The sequence below is a fragment of the Falco peregrinus genome, chromosome 7 (genome assembly GCF_023634155.1).
Source record: "Falco peregrinus isolate bFalPer1 chromosome 7, bFalPer1.pri, whole genome shotgun sequence".
NCBI lineage: Eukaryota > Metazoa > Chordata > Aves > Falconiformes > Falconidae > Falco > Falco peregrinus.
The window spans coordinates 17,457,452-17,475,593 of record NC_073727.1 but is presented as its reverse complement, the minus strand read 5'-3'; the positions used below and the strand labels follow the sequence as shown (position 1 = coordinate 17,475,593).

The 18,142-nt window shown below is 45.6% G+C and overlaps 1 protein-coding gene across 17 annotated transcripts in view; it reads right to left on the bottom strand.

Annotated features, from left to right (window-relative positions):
• DTNB (dystrobrevin beta) overlaps positions 1–18,142 on the bottom strand; it is a 214,843-nt gene that overhangs the window by 44,199 nt on the left and 152,502 nt on the right. For 11 of the 17 annotated variants that reach the window (XM_055809646.1, XM_055809648.1, XM_055809643.1 and 8 more), the window contains one exon: positions 13,441–13,461. The exons of the other annotated variants lie outside the window; for them this stretch is intronic. In XM_055809646.1, coding sequence (XP_055665621.1) covers positions 13,441–13,461 — 21 coding nt within the window. The remainder of the gene's footprint in view (positions 1–13,440; positions 13,462–18,142) is intronic. 17 annotated transcript variants of the gene reach the window in all.

The window sequence follows — 18,142 nt, the reverse complement described above, 5'->3', positions numbered from 1 at the left end:
CCGAGGAAGATGGATGTGTAAAGGGATATCTGAAGATACAGGCTGGGCTGGAGTGAACCTGATTCTCGGCATCCAGCTCCAACAGGTCAAAGGCAACTATTGAGGCTCAACAATGGATGAGAAAGACTGCAGGAATCTTTGACAGAAATAATTTGAGCTAAGAATTTGGCAATTCCATCTTGCCAAAAGGGCATTGCTGGACAAGGCTGCCACGACTGCTCTGACCACGCGGAGGCTGGGTGTACCTGACATTGGGATGCACAGCAGTGTTCAGCTGAGTCCGACACTGACACGCATGAGTGCCAAGAGCATTCATAATGGCGTAACCCAACTTACAAGATGTAGATCTCCTGGAATTCTGTATTTTATTTAATCTGATGAACTCATTAATGTCAGAAACACAGGATTAAACTGCCAATGACCTGGAGAACTGAGGCTGCCAGACGCAAACCTGTAATGTTTTCAAATGAGTACAGATGATGGGGTTGACTGTATCATGTGTGCACTGCTGTTTTTACTTTTTTTCAGTCCCAGGAGGCTACAGGAATTCAGATCTTTCTTAAAGCAAGCATCCCCCTCAGCTCCGCCTGATGAATTTATTTCAGTAGAGAAAGGTTCAGAGAAAATAAAATTAATATTCACGTGAGCAGGGTTCTTCCTAAACTACATGAGTCAAAATACTGAGATTTTCTATTTCTATGCTGTTTTAATTCTTTGTGGATTTAAGCACATCGGCTTCAGGCTTGCAACACTGAAGTAAAATTGCAAAATTTCAAGTAGTCAGACTAAATCACAAACACAATACAAGCATTTCTCTCTAAACCCAATTTGGATTACATGATGATTTTAGTAGTTAGAACAACTTCCATTTCACATTGATAAATAAAACCCTCAAGAGGTTTCAGTCTGAAAGCATCATGAAAGGCCCAATCTACAGCTGGAACAGATATTTCATACAATCAGGCTCTTAGGTACGACTATTTTGATCTAGCACTACGGATAAATTGATTCCAGGTATGTTGGGTTTTTTTTTGGTTTTTTTTTTTCCATTTCTCTAGTACAGTGTAATATTTACACCAGTGTTTGACTATGATGTATTTTGATTTTTTTGATAGCTACGTTGTAAATACGTGTTGTCACAGTGCAGTAGCCATCACTGTACAAGACGAAGCTATCACTATAATGGCTAACATAACATCTGAGTAAGCAAATATCGAACCTCATCATTTCCAGGGTCTTGGATTCATAATATTCCTTTAATACTAGACAGCACTGCATCTGTGTTTTCTAGGTTACTTTATCTTACTTCCAGCATGCTTCAAATCAGCTATAACTACAACACCTCCCCCTCCTGCTCCCCCCTGCCCCGCCCCCCCCCCCCCCCAAAAAAAAAAAGACAAACAAACAACTAAAAGGTTTTACCTTTTCAGGGGCACCACAGATGGTCCCATTTGGCAACTAGCTCCATGGCCTGCAGGGAGGACACCCAGACACCTTCCAGCCAAGCTACGAATAAGCTAGAACAAGCTGTGCAAAGATCTCTCGGCTGCTTGACCTGGGATGCTGTTCAAGGAGCATCAAATCACAGAATGGGTTGGGTGGGAAGGGACCTTAAAGACCATCCAGTTCCCACCCCCCTGCCACAGGCAGGGACCCCCTCCCACCAGCCCAGGCTGCCCCCAGCCCTGTCCAGCCTGGCCTTGAGCCCTGCCAGGGATGGGGCACCCACAGCTGCTCTGGGCAGCCTGGGCCAGCGCCTCGCCGCCCTCACAGGGAAGAATTTCTGCCTCATCTCTCATCTCCATCTCCCCTCTCGCATGTAAAGCCATTCCCCCGTGTGCCATCGCCACCTGCCCTTGCCCAAAGCCCCTCCCCAGCTTTCTTGCCGGCCCCTTTAGGCACTGGCAGGTGCTCTAAGGTCTCCCCGCAGCCTTCTCCTCCCCAGGCTGAGCCACCCCAGCTCTCCCAGCCTGTCCCCACAGCAGAGCTGCTCCAGCCCTCTGATGACCTCTGTGGTCGTCCTCAACACCAACGTGACAACAGCAAGGTAGACGCCAACAGGCAAATCCTTTCTATAGGTGTTACATGCTTTTCACACCCAGGGTCGCTGGCAGGCAGCAGACTGGGGTACGTTACAAAATTAGACTTAAGTGACACAAACGCTTGCTTGAGGTAGCGCACTGTGTCAATAATTATGGGGTTGTGTCTTCTCATAGCTCTTTCATTTGCTCCAAGTCGGAGTGCAAAAGTGTATTAGTGGGCTGGGGAAATAAAGAACAAATTGGAGTGAGGCCAATAACCCAGAAGAAACTACCAACTTCAAAAAGATAAAAGTTCACAACACAGTTAGTAAAAGCGTGATTTATGCTCAAAGGGATCATTTTGTTGTATCAGACCATACCTAAACCCTTGTGCTGCATATAACATGCTTTAACAAGATGTTTCAGGACTCCCTTTGAAAAAGACAACCCTTATAAAGAGATGAAGTGGAAAAAGGGATAGCTCCTTACAAAGGAAAGGGCCAAACCGGCACAATTTCATCATCTGTCTGTGTAACAGATGATGAAATGAGCCCCAAATTGCTGCCATCTGTTAGTAACCTTTGCCCAGTGAAATGAATTTCATGTGAGGTCAAGAAATCCCAAACTGCCATTTCCTCATTACTATTAATAAGGGCCAGGTGCCATATAAACCAACACTGGATCCAGATGTCCTTCATGTGGCTTTGATTACCCTCCTAGGCTTGGATAATGATAGGAGGGAAAGTATTACAGATGCACACACAGAAACACGTTTAATATTAATTTCTCTGCAAGTGAATTACGGGGCATTAACAGCATTATACACCTTCCACCCTGCTGAACGTCTGCAGGTCAGCTATGCGGCTGGCACCCCTGCAAGGTGCAGAGCAGGCGGTCCTTCAGGATGAAGTCACAGCATCTGCCGCTGCACCATGGGCTTCTGCCATGTTTGTCATGATTGCGTATGAGAAGCAATCCCTTCTACAAGTGACAGCCAAGATACAGGCAACAGCTCTCATTTGAATTTCATCAGCATCTTGTTGGATAGCCTTGAATGTCTAAAAAAGCATCGGTTTTCCCTGTCTCTGAAATGGACACATTCGATTTAATACAGAAAGATGTGAAAATGTATGGTTCTGTAGTTTGGTTGAGATAAAAATGCTATGAAAAAGCTAAGCGTACTCACTATTTATGGCATCAATCAGTTGTATCTGGGTGCCAACCCAGTGCTACAGCACAATAGAAGGAATTAGTAATTGCTAAGAATTAAGCATTACACTGGTTGGTGTCCTGAAGGAGTGTGCATGCACTGCCTGCGCACACTTAAGCTTATTTACATACTAGAGCAGGTCCTTGACTACAACGTGAAGAAAAGATTGTTTTAGAAGAGTCAGCATGGCTATGAAATTCAGCGGGGAAGCAATAAATATTGTACATCCTGGACTCTGCAAGGATAATAAAAAAAAAAATTAACCAGTTACAACCCATCCTCAAAGAAAATATGGCAAAATCAATTATTCCAGAATTCTGTCTCCTAGCTTTCAGTCTTGCCAAACTCATCATCAGCATCACATTTCTTAGGGACTAAACAAACATCAAGCAAAATTAGACTTGCCAAAACAAATGCAAATCTTTGTAGTACATCTCTGCAGTCATCTTAACGATACCTCCACAACAGAACCACAACATCTATAGGCTCATGAATATCCACCCCCAAATGTGGCAACAAATGCTTTGGTGGAAACATCTATGTGAAATGAAAACCAGCAACAACACACCATGAATTCCCATGGACAAGTGACAAAGAACAGAAAGACCCATGCAGTGGGAGAGTATCTTCAAGAAATCCCCACCCCCCTCCACAAAAACCCACCTCTTGCATATGAAATCTTTTACGGTGACTGATGAAATATCCCTGTAGTATAAGCCTAAGCACTGAATTCATGGAACTGAATAATCACTGACCCTGGACAGACATTGCACGTCAGCCTTTATAACCTTCTTCCTGATCTGTTGTTACACAAACCATCCTTTCCTCTTACTGCTCCGAAGGGGCATGCACCTTGCCACGTCCCTGCTGCTGCGCCTTCCCCGACCCACAGATGCTCACTACCTATTTTCTGCCCAGAAGCTTAAAGGGTTGACACAAAAAGATCAATCTCGATCTTTTTGCATCCAGCCTTTTCTAGTTTGGATCCGTATTTCTTGATGATCTGATGCAAGGTCAAGGAAGGAGTAGTTACAAGACCTTTTGGCTTCACATTTTTTCTAGGAATGCTCTTTTTAAGTGGGATGATTTCAGGGCCCTGATGTGTAGCATGGCCCTTCAAAAACTGTATGGGCATATCTGCTGGAGCAGTGAATACTGGCACAGGAAAAGGAATGCTTCAAGCTGGCTTTGCTGCCAAAGACAGCTTATTGTAAAGCTGAACCCTGGGCATTTGACAAATATATCTGGGTATTCGAAAAACATCACTAAACTGCCAAGAAGTAAAATTTCTCATATAAGTGACTTGTAGAATAAAGCTGTTACTGGTACAGCCCAAACTGACAGCCCATGCCCAGACACCTCTCAGATGCTGTTCTTACTTTGTGGTCTCTGGGGCATCCTTCAAACTACAGCTTGTTCACATCAAAGATGCAGAGACAGCTCAGATCTGGTGGTGGTTATTAGCTCAAGCACTGTTCCCATGCACCTCTACATCCAAGGTAAGTTTAGGCTTGAAGACACACAGCTCCTGCGTGCTGACTACTGCTTTGGCACAACACCCTGTGGGTGACCCCATGGAGTCCAGCCTGGGCACCCCAGTGCTGGGCTCCCACGAGTGGGTGCTGGGTGCTGGTGCTTGCAGTTCTGCAGGTCTAATGGGATTATTAGTCCCAGCAGGTCAGACCCAGGCTAAGCCTGAGCAAAGCCATGGTTTCTGCAGCAGCTCCCCCCATCTGCCCATTTACCTCTTGGGGTACATGGTGATGCCTGAGCTGGCTGTGTGCGCCTGTGCTATGCTGGTGCTAAAGGTGTCCCTGGGCTTCCTGGGGAGTGCAGGAGCAACTCAGCGGATCTGCTGGAGTTATCCTGGAGCCGGTGGGACGGGCGCTGGACCTGCGCTGGGGAGGCTGGCACAGTGCTAGGACACGAGGCTGCCCCTGCACCACCTCCCCACTGCGTGACCTGGGTTCTGCAGGTGCCTGGGGCACCCCCCAGGGCCTGCTGCAGGAATGAGGGAGCACTGGCTGGATTTACCAAAGAAACTTACAAAACAGGCACTACAACATATATTGTATAAAGCTGTCAGACTTTCCTGCATACAACCTCCCTCCGAAGCCGTGCCCCTCGCCCCTACTCCCCAGGGCAGAGGGTCTCTTGGGACGGGATGTCCCTACAATTCCTGCAATGACCCAGGAGCCTGCAGGTAGGAACTCCAACCAAAGCTGGGAGTGAACCAGAGTCTCTATCGTTCCACCTGAGTGAAACATATCTCAACACTTTCCCTTGCACTGCCATCAGCCAGCAGCGTGGCCAGTGGGCAGCAGAGCTGCCATGTCCAGGGGTGCACCACATGGCTTCTCAAAGCAAGGATGCTCCTCTCTGGCAGCTGCTGTGTTTCAAATTTATGAACATCAAAATGGGATATCAGGAGGGGGAAAATATGCTGAACACAAAAATACAGTCTCGGGGCTCTTGGAGCCCCTCTGAGCACGTGGCACATGACGAAGAGTTGCCTTTCCTTGTAACTACCCAGGATAAATCTATAGGAACTGCTGCATGCAAGTACTGCGTGTCCTGGTGTAAACACTCCAGCACTGTTTCATTTCTAATCCTCTTTTCACAACCAATGCGCGGCATTAAAGCAAAAAAGTATGCAAATAAACAGAAACCTCTAGAAGATAAAAAAATTAAAAAATTTCACACTGGGCAGCTTCTTGACAGAGGATCTGCTTAGAAAATCAAGCCAATCCCTTCAGCTGGTTTTGAAGTACATTAGGACAAACAAGCATATTTTTTCTCCCAAGTCAAAAGCAAGTGTAGCCACAATGCTTTTGCACAGAGCTTTGTTAAAAATGGTAGCGGCTTAAAAGTTGGAACTTGGCACACGTCTTTCTCGGTGAAGGCAGGACTTGGAAGACAAGAAACTGAACAAACTCCTGCCTGTTTCGAGCTGTGCAATCCAAAACGTGATTAAGTAGAGAGGAATGCAATTCAGGGAAGGCATGAATGGAGTGGGACTCTGCAGAAACTGTCTGCCTTATAGCTGTTACCTCTTCATGGGACAGCGGGAGCACAGGGAAAACCACACTCCTCCCTGACAACTTTCTCAACTGCTATTTTGGAAAATATCTCTGGTTACTACAACTCAAGATTGAAAACATCTTAAGTGCTCTCTACTGTTCTAGTCTGTGTTTGACAGCACTTACTCCCTTGTGCTATTTGTGTGCCCTCCAAAATGGGACAGGATGACTGGATCCCCTCCGGACCGATGGCAATGGGCTGCCAAATCCCCATGGAGCATCGGGAGAGTCTCTTGCACCTCTTCACCACTCCCCTCCAGCAGCAGGTTTATGCAAAGCCACCAGACCCAACCACTGCAGGTCTGCGTTTATTCACGAAGGCTCTGGCAGCATTTGGCCTCCACCACCCACTGGACACAGCATTAGATGGAAAAGCAGCAACCCACTTTCCTCTGCTGCTGACCGAGCCACGCTCAATCCTCTTAGCTCTGCCTGCCGAGCTTGGCACAGATGGCAACAGGCAGCAGGGGAGGGCTGCGTGAGCCCGGGGAAACTCACTAATGCTCTGGTAAGTGTGGGGAGAGGGATTTTCCTTCTCTCCAGACAGAAACCAGGTCTTCCGCACCCATCAGCTCCGCCCTGCGGTCTCTGCTTCAGTGTGTTCATCCCGCTGCAATAGGAAGCATCGCCACATTACTCGGGGATTTGTCTCTTACCTGACATTCGGCCGCCACAGGGCAGTGTGATCCATCAGAGCAAACGGACTTCCAAGGAAGCAAGCCTGATGTACATCCATGGCTATTCCCTGCCAAACCTTCCTCCACGTATCCGAAAAAGTCATCTGCTAGGGGCAGTGCTGCCAACTAAAGAGCAGGGTAAGGTCTTCTTCATCTCCCATACCTGGTGTCAGCACAGGCCCAGCCTCCCTTTCCAAAATGTCTACTGAGAGATAAACTTCATAGGTACAGAAGTCTGGTTCCCTACCTGACTATAAATCTTTAACATCTAAATAGCTCTCTTATGAGCCTTTCTAGGTTTGATATCCTCCAGGAGGCCCATGAACATGGCTCTTAGTACAGAGGCACCAACTCAAAGCTTATTCTAAAGCTATGCCTGTCTATATTGGTGAGCTGAACCATATGCAGGAGTGTTTCTGGCATTGGAACAAGATAATTTACAGTATCTAAGCGTTAGAACGCTCCCTGGCAGGGTTGTGACACATTTCAGCTAGCACATTCTCCGGCAGTTCCCAGGCACACTGATCCCAACACTGCATGCAGCCACCAGGTCTTGGAGGCTAAGAAAATTTGCTAGCATGGAAGCAGGCATCTTCATGCCATTTGCCTTCAGTGTCAAGAGAATTCTTCCGTGTGCATTTACTAGCACAGACATATGCTACAATACTTTCATTGCACTGTTAGCATACTGATCTGCTTAACCAGATCAGGCATTTCAGGCTGCCAGCATGGTGGGTAACCAGATTTGGTCCGTTCCTTGAATTTATCCCGAACAGGCAATTTTGTCTTATTCTACATTACACTACTTGGGCTGTTCACTCCTACCCTCCAGAAGGTAGTCTTCCACTTACTGCAGAAAAGTTTGTCAGTTATGAGTGTAAGTGAATGTCATTCCAGCAAGTTGGGTCACATTAGCTATTCGGCTGGCAACCATAATCCATCAATGCTGAGACCTTGCTAATCATCCCCAGAGACTGAAGGCACACGCTGCAGCTGAACGAGGCTGTGCAGTACAAGAAGCTGACTTGCAGCATTGAGGCATTAGGAGGAGTTCTTCATAGTTTTGTTAAAATGCATCAGCATGTGATGGTGGGAGTCACCCAGACGTGCATCGGTGACCCACGCTGGAGAGGCGCATGGGACCTTTGGCTGATGCAAAAATGGATGCAGAACTGAACAGCAGTCTAGGAGTTGGGTATCAACACAATGAGACTTCTTCAGCTGTTACGGCGCTCTTCAAGTTTAGTTCCCCTCCTGCAGGTTTCTGCATCTCTTGGGAAAGGACGCGAGTATTAGCCTAGCTTGCCGTCTGGGCTCAGCTGTGCTGTTGCCACTGTTTAAGAAGGTTCACCTCATTAAAGGGGGGTGCACTGCTGTCCTTGCCCTTCTCAAGCAGACTGAAAGGTATCATCTATATATACTCTGAATCTGAACAAAGGGAGGAAAATGGCAACTCCTGACTCGCTCTCCATGGGGTTAAGGAGCAACCCTCCCACGACTTCCTTGACTTCATGAGGACTGTTGGGTGAGAGCACATCCACTTTTTCTGATTGGTAGCATAACCTCAAAATTCATGAACCCAATCTGCTCTGCTGTGTTGTATGGTTCCCACCATCTTCTGAAGGGAAAAAATTTCCATCCCAGTGTTTAAACACTCCCATGTGAGCTCCTCTGCTGTGAAGCCATTTCTGTGCCTGTTTGGCATTACAGAAGTTCTCTTGTGCTGGAGTACAAGGGCCTGACGCTCTTCTGGATTTGTTGCATGAGCTGTACTACACACCAAAGACATCATACATGTGATGTACATATTTGTGAACTCCTTTAGTGTTCTTCTCAATATTGAACAGTACAGCCCCAATGGTTGTTCATTTGACTATAAAACAAAGAGGTTTTAATATTTAGCAGATTATTCAAGCCTCTCACCAGCTGTGACATGAGAACGGTCCTGTTGTAAATTAGGATCTACACTGGCAAAGATCTTTATTAGCTGGGACACAACAATTTTAGCAGTAGTAGGGAAGAGCGTGGTGGACTATGAATACCATGTGGCTTAATACACCATTCCTGGAATAATATCTGTACACAACTCACTGTTCCTCAAGAGTGTGAGCAGGACTAATCCCATCGATCCCAAGGGGCAGTGCTGCAACGACACTACAGAAACTTTCAAAACCTTGATAGAAGCTCAACCCTGAACACCGGGCACAAAAGTTACTTGACTTCCCTGTAAATACCAGGATCAGAAATAGTGGCACTCTCTTAGAGCTTGCCATGATTTTCTGACCTAGACTGGCCAAGAGACAGTGGCTTCTAGGCCTTCTGAGGACATCTTCTTGCCTGGAGTTTGGTCTCTCAGTTGCCACTGTGCTCACCTAGTCTTTTGCTGGAGATGAAAGTCAGTTATCACACAGTTTTCTGTAAGCACTTGGTGGTAACCTTGGCAGCCAAGTAACTTCTTCTTAGGCTCCCAGGAACAGGAACGATCTCTACTCAATAGACACACAACCACTCTGGCTGCAAACACATGAACAAACAGCCCCACTGGGTTAGGTGACTTGCTGCACTCGGTGCAATGCTGGCTCATGATGGCAGTCAAGCCATCCAAAAGGGCCACGCTAACCTGGGCACTCTCAGCTGCTGGAACACAGCGTATGCCACCTCAGTTAAATGCAGGATGAACAAGGTGGCATTTTGGTCAGGAAGCCTTTTTTGCTTGCCAAGCAGCTTGCTTGAACGTAGCCAAGGCGGCTGATCCTCTTTTGCTCATCTCTGTAAATCTTAGTAGCAATATGGAGAAGGCAGAATGGGACTTGCAGCCTTAGCAGTGAAGGGAAATCAGAGATTCCTAAAGTGGATGCTGATGCTATTGCTCTTGATGTGCTGCCAGTGCTGGCTGAATCAGTGATCGTTATTCTGCCTGTTATTTACCTTAACCCTTCATGTAAATTCACGTAGCCACCACATAATCAATCCATCTCGTCAAGGGCTGAGTGGATAGTCACTTCAGATCACTAAGACACTTAGGCCTTCTCTTCCACAGGACCCAGATGGTGCTCCACATTTCCCCTCATACGTTGTCCTGCTGTTCCTGGACTAGTCCGTAGACCTTTGTGAGGTACTAACCAGACTAGGCTCTTCTCTAACTTCTTTTTCCAAGACACATGCCTGTGGACACCAGGATGGGGCTGGTCAAGCACGCAGTAGACTGGTACCCTTTCCTAGCTCCTGTAGGGTTTTATACACAATATAAAAATGTGTAGGAAGATGTGACTCTAGAGCCACCAAAAATGGTAGAGGTTCTAAAGGCCAGTGGGATGTTTGATAATAATTTTACAGTACTTCAGTTGGCTGTGTTCCTTCAACCCACACTCTCACAGTCACTCAGCCGTCTATTCGTATTTCTGTTATTGCAGTACATGGATGACCGTGAGGTCCTGAAGACATCTGAAGCCAGTGTATGGTCCAGTGACTTCTTCTGGACATCAGGCTGGAGATATGCCATTACTTCCCTCTGAAGCCAGTGTATGGTCCAGTGACTTCTTCTGGACATCAGGCTGGAGATATGCCATTACTTCCCTCCCAGAACAGTGCAGATATCAATACAGCATGTGATGTGTAGGGCTGTTATCAGCCACATGAAGTCCTGCTGGAGGCCGGTTACTAGTGGTGCACCTCAAGCCAGTTAAACAACTTCTTTAGTAACAGCCTAGATGATAGGGCAGCATGTACCCTCAACAATTTTGTGGACAATGCAAAACAGGGAGGAGTGGACAATATATCAGATGGTTGTGCTGCCATTCAGAGGGACCTTGAAATGCTGGAGAAATCATAGAATCGTTTAGGTTGGAAAAGACCTTTGAGATCATCAAGTCCAACCGCTAACCCAGTACTGCCGGGCCCACCACTAACCCATGTCTCTAGGCACTGCATCTATGTGGTTTTCAAAGACTTCCAGGGACTGTGACTTCGCCACCTCCCTGGGCAGCCTGTGCCAGTGTTTGGAAGGGCAGATAGGGACCTCATCAAGTTCAACACAGGGTGCAAAGTCCTGTTCCTAGGAAGGAATAACCCTGTATATTAACTGCACTCTGGGGGCTGACTGGCTGGAAGACAGCTTGGCAGAAAAAGATGCTGAGGTCCTGCAGAGAAGTTGAACATGAGCCAGCAATGTACCCTTCCAGCAAAGAATGTCAACAGCGTTCTGGGCTGTGTTGGGAAGAGCGCTGGCAGCAGGCTGAGGGAGGTGATCCTTCCCCTTGACTCAGCACTGGTGAGGCCACTTCTGGAGTGTTGGGTCCGGTTCTGGAAAACCCACTACAAGAAAGATGTGGAGCAACTGGAGCAAGTTCAAGGAACAGCCAAAAAGATGATTAAGGAACCAGCATCTGCCATATGAGGAGAGGATGAAGGAGCTGGGACTGTTTGGCTTCAAGGAGAGAAGGCTGGGGAGGATCTTATCAACACATACAAATCCCCAATGCAAGAAGGTAAAGAACAGAGCTAAAGCCTTCTCAGTGGATACCACTGAGAGGACCAGATGCAATGCAATGGAAATACAGGAAATTCCATTTAAAAATAAAGAAAAAACTTTCCTATGGTGAGGGCACTGAAGTTGCCCAGAGAGGTTGTGGAGTTTCCATCTCTGGAGATGCTCAAAACATGATGGGGCAAATTCCTGAGCAGCCTGCTCTAGCTGACTCTTTGAGCCTGGGGGGTGGACGAGATGATCTCCAGAGCTGTCTTCCCACCTCAGCTATTATGTGTTTTTGGTGTGTTTCTCAGCCAAGTGGAGCATTGTACCCGGGGTTTCCCAGCGTTTTCAGGCTGCACCTTTATAGCTAAGAGCAGAGCATTTTGGGCTACTTCAGTCCATGCAAATGTAAGGATGTAAAGTTTCAATTCCTATAGATCAGCGATGTGTCCTTTGGTTGGTCAAAATCTGCCTTCTTGAGTTTCAAATCCTTTTTGGCTCATTCATCATTGATTCCAACAGAATGGGACTAGACAGAATGTCAATGTGTTGATATTATTTTAGCAGTTTTGGTTCTCCTATCCTCCTGCTAACATAGTGTTCCATGGAAAGAAGGGAGGCAAAATTGGGCAAATTCTTCCTTTGATCTCATATTTAACCTTTTTCTATACCCATAATCCAGATGAAGAGAACAGCACAGGAAAAATGAGCTAATATAAGTTGCATTTCCATGCAAATGAATATTCCTATTAATGATGCTGGGTAAGAGAATGACATATGATACAGCATTCCACTTGTACAGTTAGAAGTTGGAGGACAAGGACGGTCGTGACTTATTTTTTTTCCTTCCTTCAGGAAGTTCCTCGAAGATCACTGCCGCACACTGCAATCTGGTCCCTTCGTTAAGCCACATAATTTTTGCAAGGTGCCTTAGCAAGCCCAGGGATAAACCTTCACTGGCAGCATCAACTAAAGATGAACTGGGCTCCAACAGAAGATGCATGCTTACCACCATCTTCTTTTCAAGTTGATGGCAGAAATTTAATACCAGGAGTCCCAAAAGCCGATTTCAGCACATATAGAACTGAGGTATCTTCAGCAATAGAAGTTACCCCAAAATATATATTTCCTTACAAAAAATAGGTAACCAGAAATTCCTATTTGTTTATCCAATATCCAATCTGAGTATCTGATAAACAACATGTAAAAAAACCCCAACAATGGGAAACACAAGATTAGTTTTCATTAAAGCTTTGTGTATAAAGAAAACCATGTTCAAAAATGCTGAAAATTTGTTCTGCTGGAGAGAAGACATTGAACATCTGGCTCTTCCCGAGAAAAGCAAAAGGGCTCCCTCTGGAGTGGATTCCGAAACCAACACAGGATTCAGATTTGAATAGATGGGCAAAGAAAACAAAAATCGGTAACAAAGCAAATGCATTCTTGTCTCTTGTTAGTTTACTCATCTTGTTTACAATGAGCATACTGGGACTAATTCAAGGAAACTATATCATGACTGAATGATATGGATCCATGCCCAGAATATTAAGTCATTAATTAGTTTTCATGCATGGACTTGTATGTGGCAAGGAGGCAAATTAAAAGATTCCTGAAGAGACAAGAAAGCTTTCTTAGCATGTGAAATACTCCAAAGAATCTCAAAAAAACCCAACATTATGAAGCCAGCTGAGAATGCACATTTCCAACCCTGGATGGTCATGCACAATTCTATAAAAACTCATGAATACAGCCACTGGTTGTGCACCCATGGCGATAAACTTAATTTGAAAGGGAGAGAGGAATAACTTTAAAGACATACACAAAAACATGCTCTACTGGAAATCCACGAAGGCTGCTTTCAAATTTACAAGTGTGAAAGACCCCACATTCCCATGGTTTATTTGCATACAAGCCAATTAACAGAAAATTGTTTTCATGCAGAAAGGAAAAAGAGATCGCCTACAAAGTGAAGTCAACTTACTGCCTGCTTTTGCTCTTCTTCCTATAAACGGTGGCAAAAGAAAAAGGTGAAGAGAGAAACCGGACAGATTAATTATCATATAAAAGGAAACACACACACAAAACATACAACATACCCAATGGAAGAACAGAACATGGCAAATTGTAGGAATATCTATAGCCATGGAAGGAAAACAAGAGGTCAGACACAACCACTGTGGTGGGAAAACAAAGGTGTCCTTTGGTCCATTCTCCAAAGAAGACCCCTATCTAAAATGGCCTGTCATGTTGGCAAAAGTCACACATGGGATGGCTGTCACACGATGGGTATCTTGGATATAGGACAGGATATCCAATGGATATCTTTTCTTTTATGCAGGTCCTTTACTGGCTTCTCTTCCCACCCCAGATGCAGGAATGGCTCTCTAGCTGTCCTCAAGGCAAGAAACAGGCTACCATCCTCCAAAGTCTGGAAATGCCATTGGGCATTTGGTCCCCTGTGTGCACAAACCTTTGTCACAGAGACCCAAACCATCGCAGCCTGGGAGGCAAACTCTCACCTTTTTGGTCAGAGAGTGCCCATGGCCACCGGGCACGAAGTGACCTCTGCAGACCCAATTCAAAAGGGAAAACGACCAAGCCGCAGGCAACCAGGTCTAGAATGGGAGGGGAGAAACTGGGAGGCAAAAGCACCAAAGCTTTGGAGTAAGGAAAAAGATGCGGGGAAAACAATCCCTTTGTTGCAATGCAACGTTTGCCCACACAGACCACTAATAATTTGAAAATTGAAAAAAGGTGAAATATGGATGAGTTTATCCTCTTTTGAAGCAGCAAAAGTTACACTGTGATCCTGCCAGGCCAGCAGGGTCACATTCTGACTTCAGCTACAGCAGCATTCCTGGGAATGAGCAAAATGTCCCGTAGTTGAGAATTCCTTTATTAATTCAATAGTTTTCATACGTTTTGTCCTCACATACACAACAGCCGTTATGAGTCCTGCAGGCTCATGTCATGCAGGCTCAGTTGTGTGGAAAGGCACAGCACGTGGTGCAGGCAGCAACACTGTGCATTAAAAAAAAAGGTTGGCAGCATGTTTAGGATGACTCTCATCTACGCAGATCTAGCAATTTACAGCCTTTCCAGGGTAACAGTGTCTGTTCCTCCAGCGGTGGCTTTCCATGGCCTGTCAGTGCAGAGGGCAGCAGGATGTCTCCCCAGAAATTCAGGTCATGGAATTAAAATTCACAGAATAAAAGCTCCCTCTGGTCTTGAAAACCATCAACCCATTTATCTACCTTCTCTCATTTATTTCCCATCTGAGTAGGATTAACCAGAACCTGTCTCTTAATTTAAAGCAGCTTCTTCTCACTGACCACTGTACCAAAAGATGTTTTCCTAACTGCAAGCTGAGGGCACGGCAGAGATATCTAGGAATGACTTCCACATTTCTGACCAGGTACTTTTGGTTCTTTTCTCCCAAGACTTGGGGTTCTTTCAGGTGTGTATTTAGACACTGGTGTAGCAGATGTAGGGTATGGCACCACTCAACCACAGCTCAACATCAGTGGTGGAGGCCAGTGCTGCTCTCCCCATGTTCCCAGATGTTTCCAGTTGTTGGGACTTGCAGGACCAGATGGTGAACCAGGTCAGGGGAAAGATCTCAAATAATCTCCACTCTACAAAAAAGTTGTTAGTTTGAAAAATGAGGCTTTAGCATTAACTACAGATGTGGAAAAAAAATAAATCTCTAGAGGCATGGAGCTTTGCTAGAAGGACTGAGTTATTAGATAAATCATCAGATCAGCTAGTGAGGAAATTACCATTGAGGAAATGGAAAAAGTGAAATGGGATACGTCTGCTGAATATCCGCACGGCTGAAAGCAAAAGCTCTGCAAGAAGGCAGACAACCATCACTGCGGACTATTTGTTAGAAGAGTGCCAGCTAAACGGCACTAGGTGATCACCGAAGACCCCAGGACAAAAGGGAAAGCTAAGCCAATGGTCTGGATGAGGAAAAGAAGATAAAAAATATTGGAAGAAAGTCACTGATGGCAGTACTGACAGGTCACTGGCCACTGTCCAGCCCAGACGGACAGGCTGCCTCTCACGGGCGAGGGGCTTGATCTGCTTAACCGGTGGCTGGTGGAGTGGCTGGGGGGACAGGAGGCTGCCAGGCCACGGGCAGCCCTGCGGTGGCTGCCGCAGCAGCCCTGCCAGCTCGGTGGCTGCGGTGCTAAACTGAATTGTGCAGCTGTTCTCCGGCATGACCTGCACGCCTCCACGCTGCTAAAATCCCTTCTCACTCTGATCAGGTTGGCCTGGCCCAAACTGCCCCTCAGGAATGGGTCTGGGCGCCTGACAGCCTGTGGGTGGTGGTTGGAGATGGCTTGGGAAAGGGTGGGCAGCTCCGATCCGAAGGGGTGTGGGTGACCACCCCCCGGCAGTAGGTGCGCAGCGCCTGCCCAACAAACGCTGCCCCAGCGAGTGCAGCCACCAGGGCGGCACAGCAGAAGGTACCAGTGGCAGCACTTGATGAAGAGCCGAACAACCAGAACATCTCCTTTGGGGGAAACCCACCAACAAATATCTGTAACTGAACCTCCTAACAGGAGTGTCAACACACGTTGACAACAAGGTGTGGAAGGACACTCAATGAAAACACCAACCCTAACTCCAAATTGCAACGGTGTGGGTAGGTCACTGTGCAGGCTAATAAACGTCAATCAAGGCATTTTGATTACCTCTGCACTAGCAACCAAAACAGTCAAGGGTTTTCCTCTGCTCCGGCTATCACAGCATGGCTCACCACGGGAAAAAAGGACAACCCTCCAGAGAACAACTCTGTCCTTCCAAATACAGGCTTTCCCCTCTCTCCTTCTTTTTGCAGAGAGAGCAGAGGTACCAAACTTTCACATCACCAAAGTTAGGTAAGCCGAATCCAGCTCGAAACGGCAAAATGAAGGCAGCATTAAAAATGTAAAAAATACTGCATAAGAAAATGGAAAAAACCATAAAAGCTTAACAGCTGATGTAAATTATAAATGAAAATTTTTGAAGTGCACCAAATAATGAGAGGAGCTAAAAGCTCGCGGGAAAAATTTGTGTCTGGCAGGGCTAAAACCACCAAAAAGGAGACTTTGAAATGAACACAGTATCAGAAACAAAACAAAGCCTTGAGGTGGTGTACACTGCTTCTGAACAGTCATGGTAAAACTCTCAATATGGGAAGTGGAATTAGCATTTCTGCTCTGTTTGACTAGTAGTACTTTCCTCTTGTAGTTTCTATCAGCAACCAGTGAAGTACTTTCCACTAATAATGAGAAAAAGTGTTAAAAAGTATCTACTAGAAATAATATTTTTAGATCAGCAAGCCTGGGTAGCTTGCAGCTGGGAGTCTTACAATAATTCCATGAGGGGTTATCCAGTCCAGTGAAGGTAATTGTTAAAAGATCTTGGAATACCCAGGCATGGAATGGGCTGATACTCAAAAAGGGAAATAAGACAACTTAAATAAGCATACGCATCTTACCCTGCCATTAGTTTATTCAAAGTAACAGAAATGCTGATACAAGGCTGAACTGTTAAGTAATAAACAAAGCATTACAACTTCATGGAGAAGAGGTCTTGTCAAATAAATCTGATTTTGTTATTTGAATGTTTCACAGGTTTGGCTTCTAAAGGAACTGCACAGATGTAATGTATTTTCCTGTGAGAGGATTTACTCATGACATTCTCATTAACCCTTTAGCACTATATGAAATAAATAAAGCACTTTGCATGGAGCAAGAGCTGGGTAACTGACACCTTTCAAAAAGTACTCACTGGTGCAAAAAGACACAAAAAGGAAAACAGAGATGAAGAGTAGGGAAACTCCTCCTGTAACTCTCTGCACAGTGTTGCTAAGGTTCAGAGAAGAATTCAACACACAGGTTTTTTTCCCTCAATTTAAAAAAACCGATACTAACAATCTGGAGAAGGCAAAGAAATCAACCATTAAAAAAACTGGAGTAAAGTACTGTGAGCAGCTTTGCAGAGCTCTACCTGTTTAACTGATTTAGAAATCAAGACTGAGAAGTGCCTTCACCGAGATGAGTAAGTATCTGCATAGGAAAAAACCAGGGGTGCTAAAGTACTCCTTAATTTAATGGAGGGAGAACCACATGTACCAGAGCCAATGGGTGTAAACTGAAGCTAAATACATTAAAACTGAAAATGAGGCATAAATTTTTAACTGTGCAAGCAAATTTGCATTGGCAGTGAATTTTCCACTTCTGATTTCTTCAGTTGAAGAACAGATGTCTTTCTGGAAGATGCTTTAATCAAAGAGAATCTGCCAGGCTCCATAGAAAGCTTCTAAGGGGAAATGCAAAGAACTGTATTATGCAACATGCAGAATGGAATAATTATCATAGACACAGGCTCATAGGGTAGTTTGGGTTGGAAGGGACCTCAGGAGGTCTCTAGTCCATCCTCCTACTCAGAACAGGGTCAACATCTCAGACCAAATTGCTTGGAACTCTGTCCAGTCGGGTCTTGAAAACTTCCAGGGACGGGGATAGCACAACTCTCCAGGCCCCTGTGCCACTGCTTGAGCATCCTCAGAGGGAAGAAGTTTCTCCTTATATCCAGTCCCATTTTCTCTTACAGGTTTTGAACAATTTTGGGAACTGGGGGAGTTAAAGATGCTAGACTTATAAATGAAAAGCCTAGTACGAGCCAGCTTC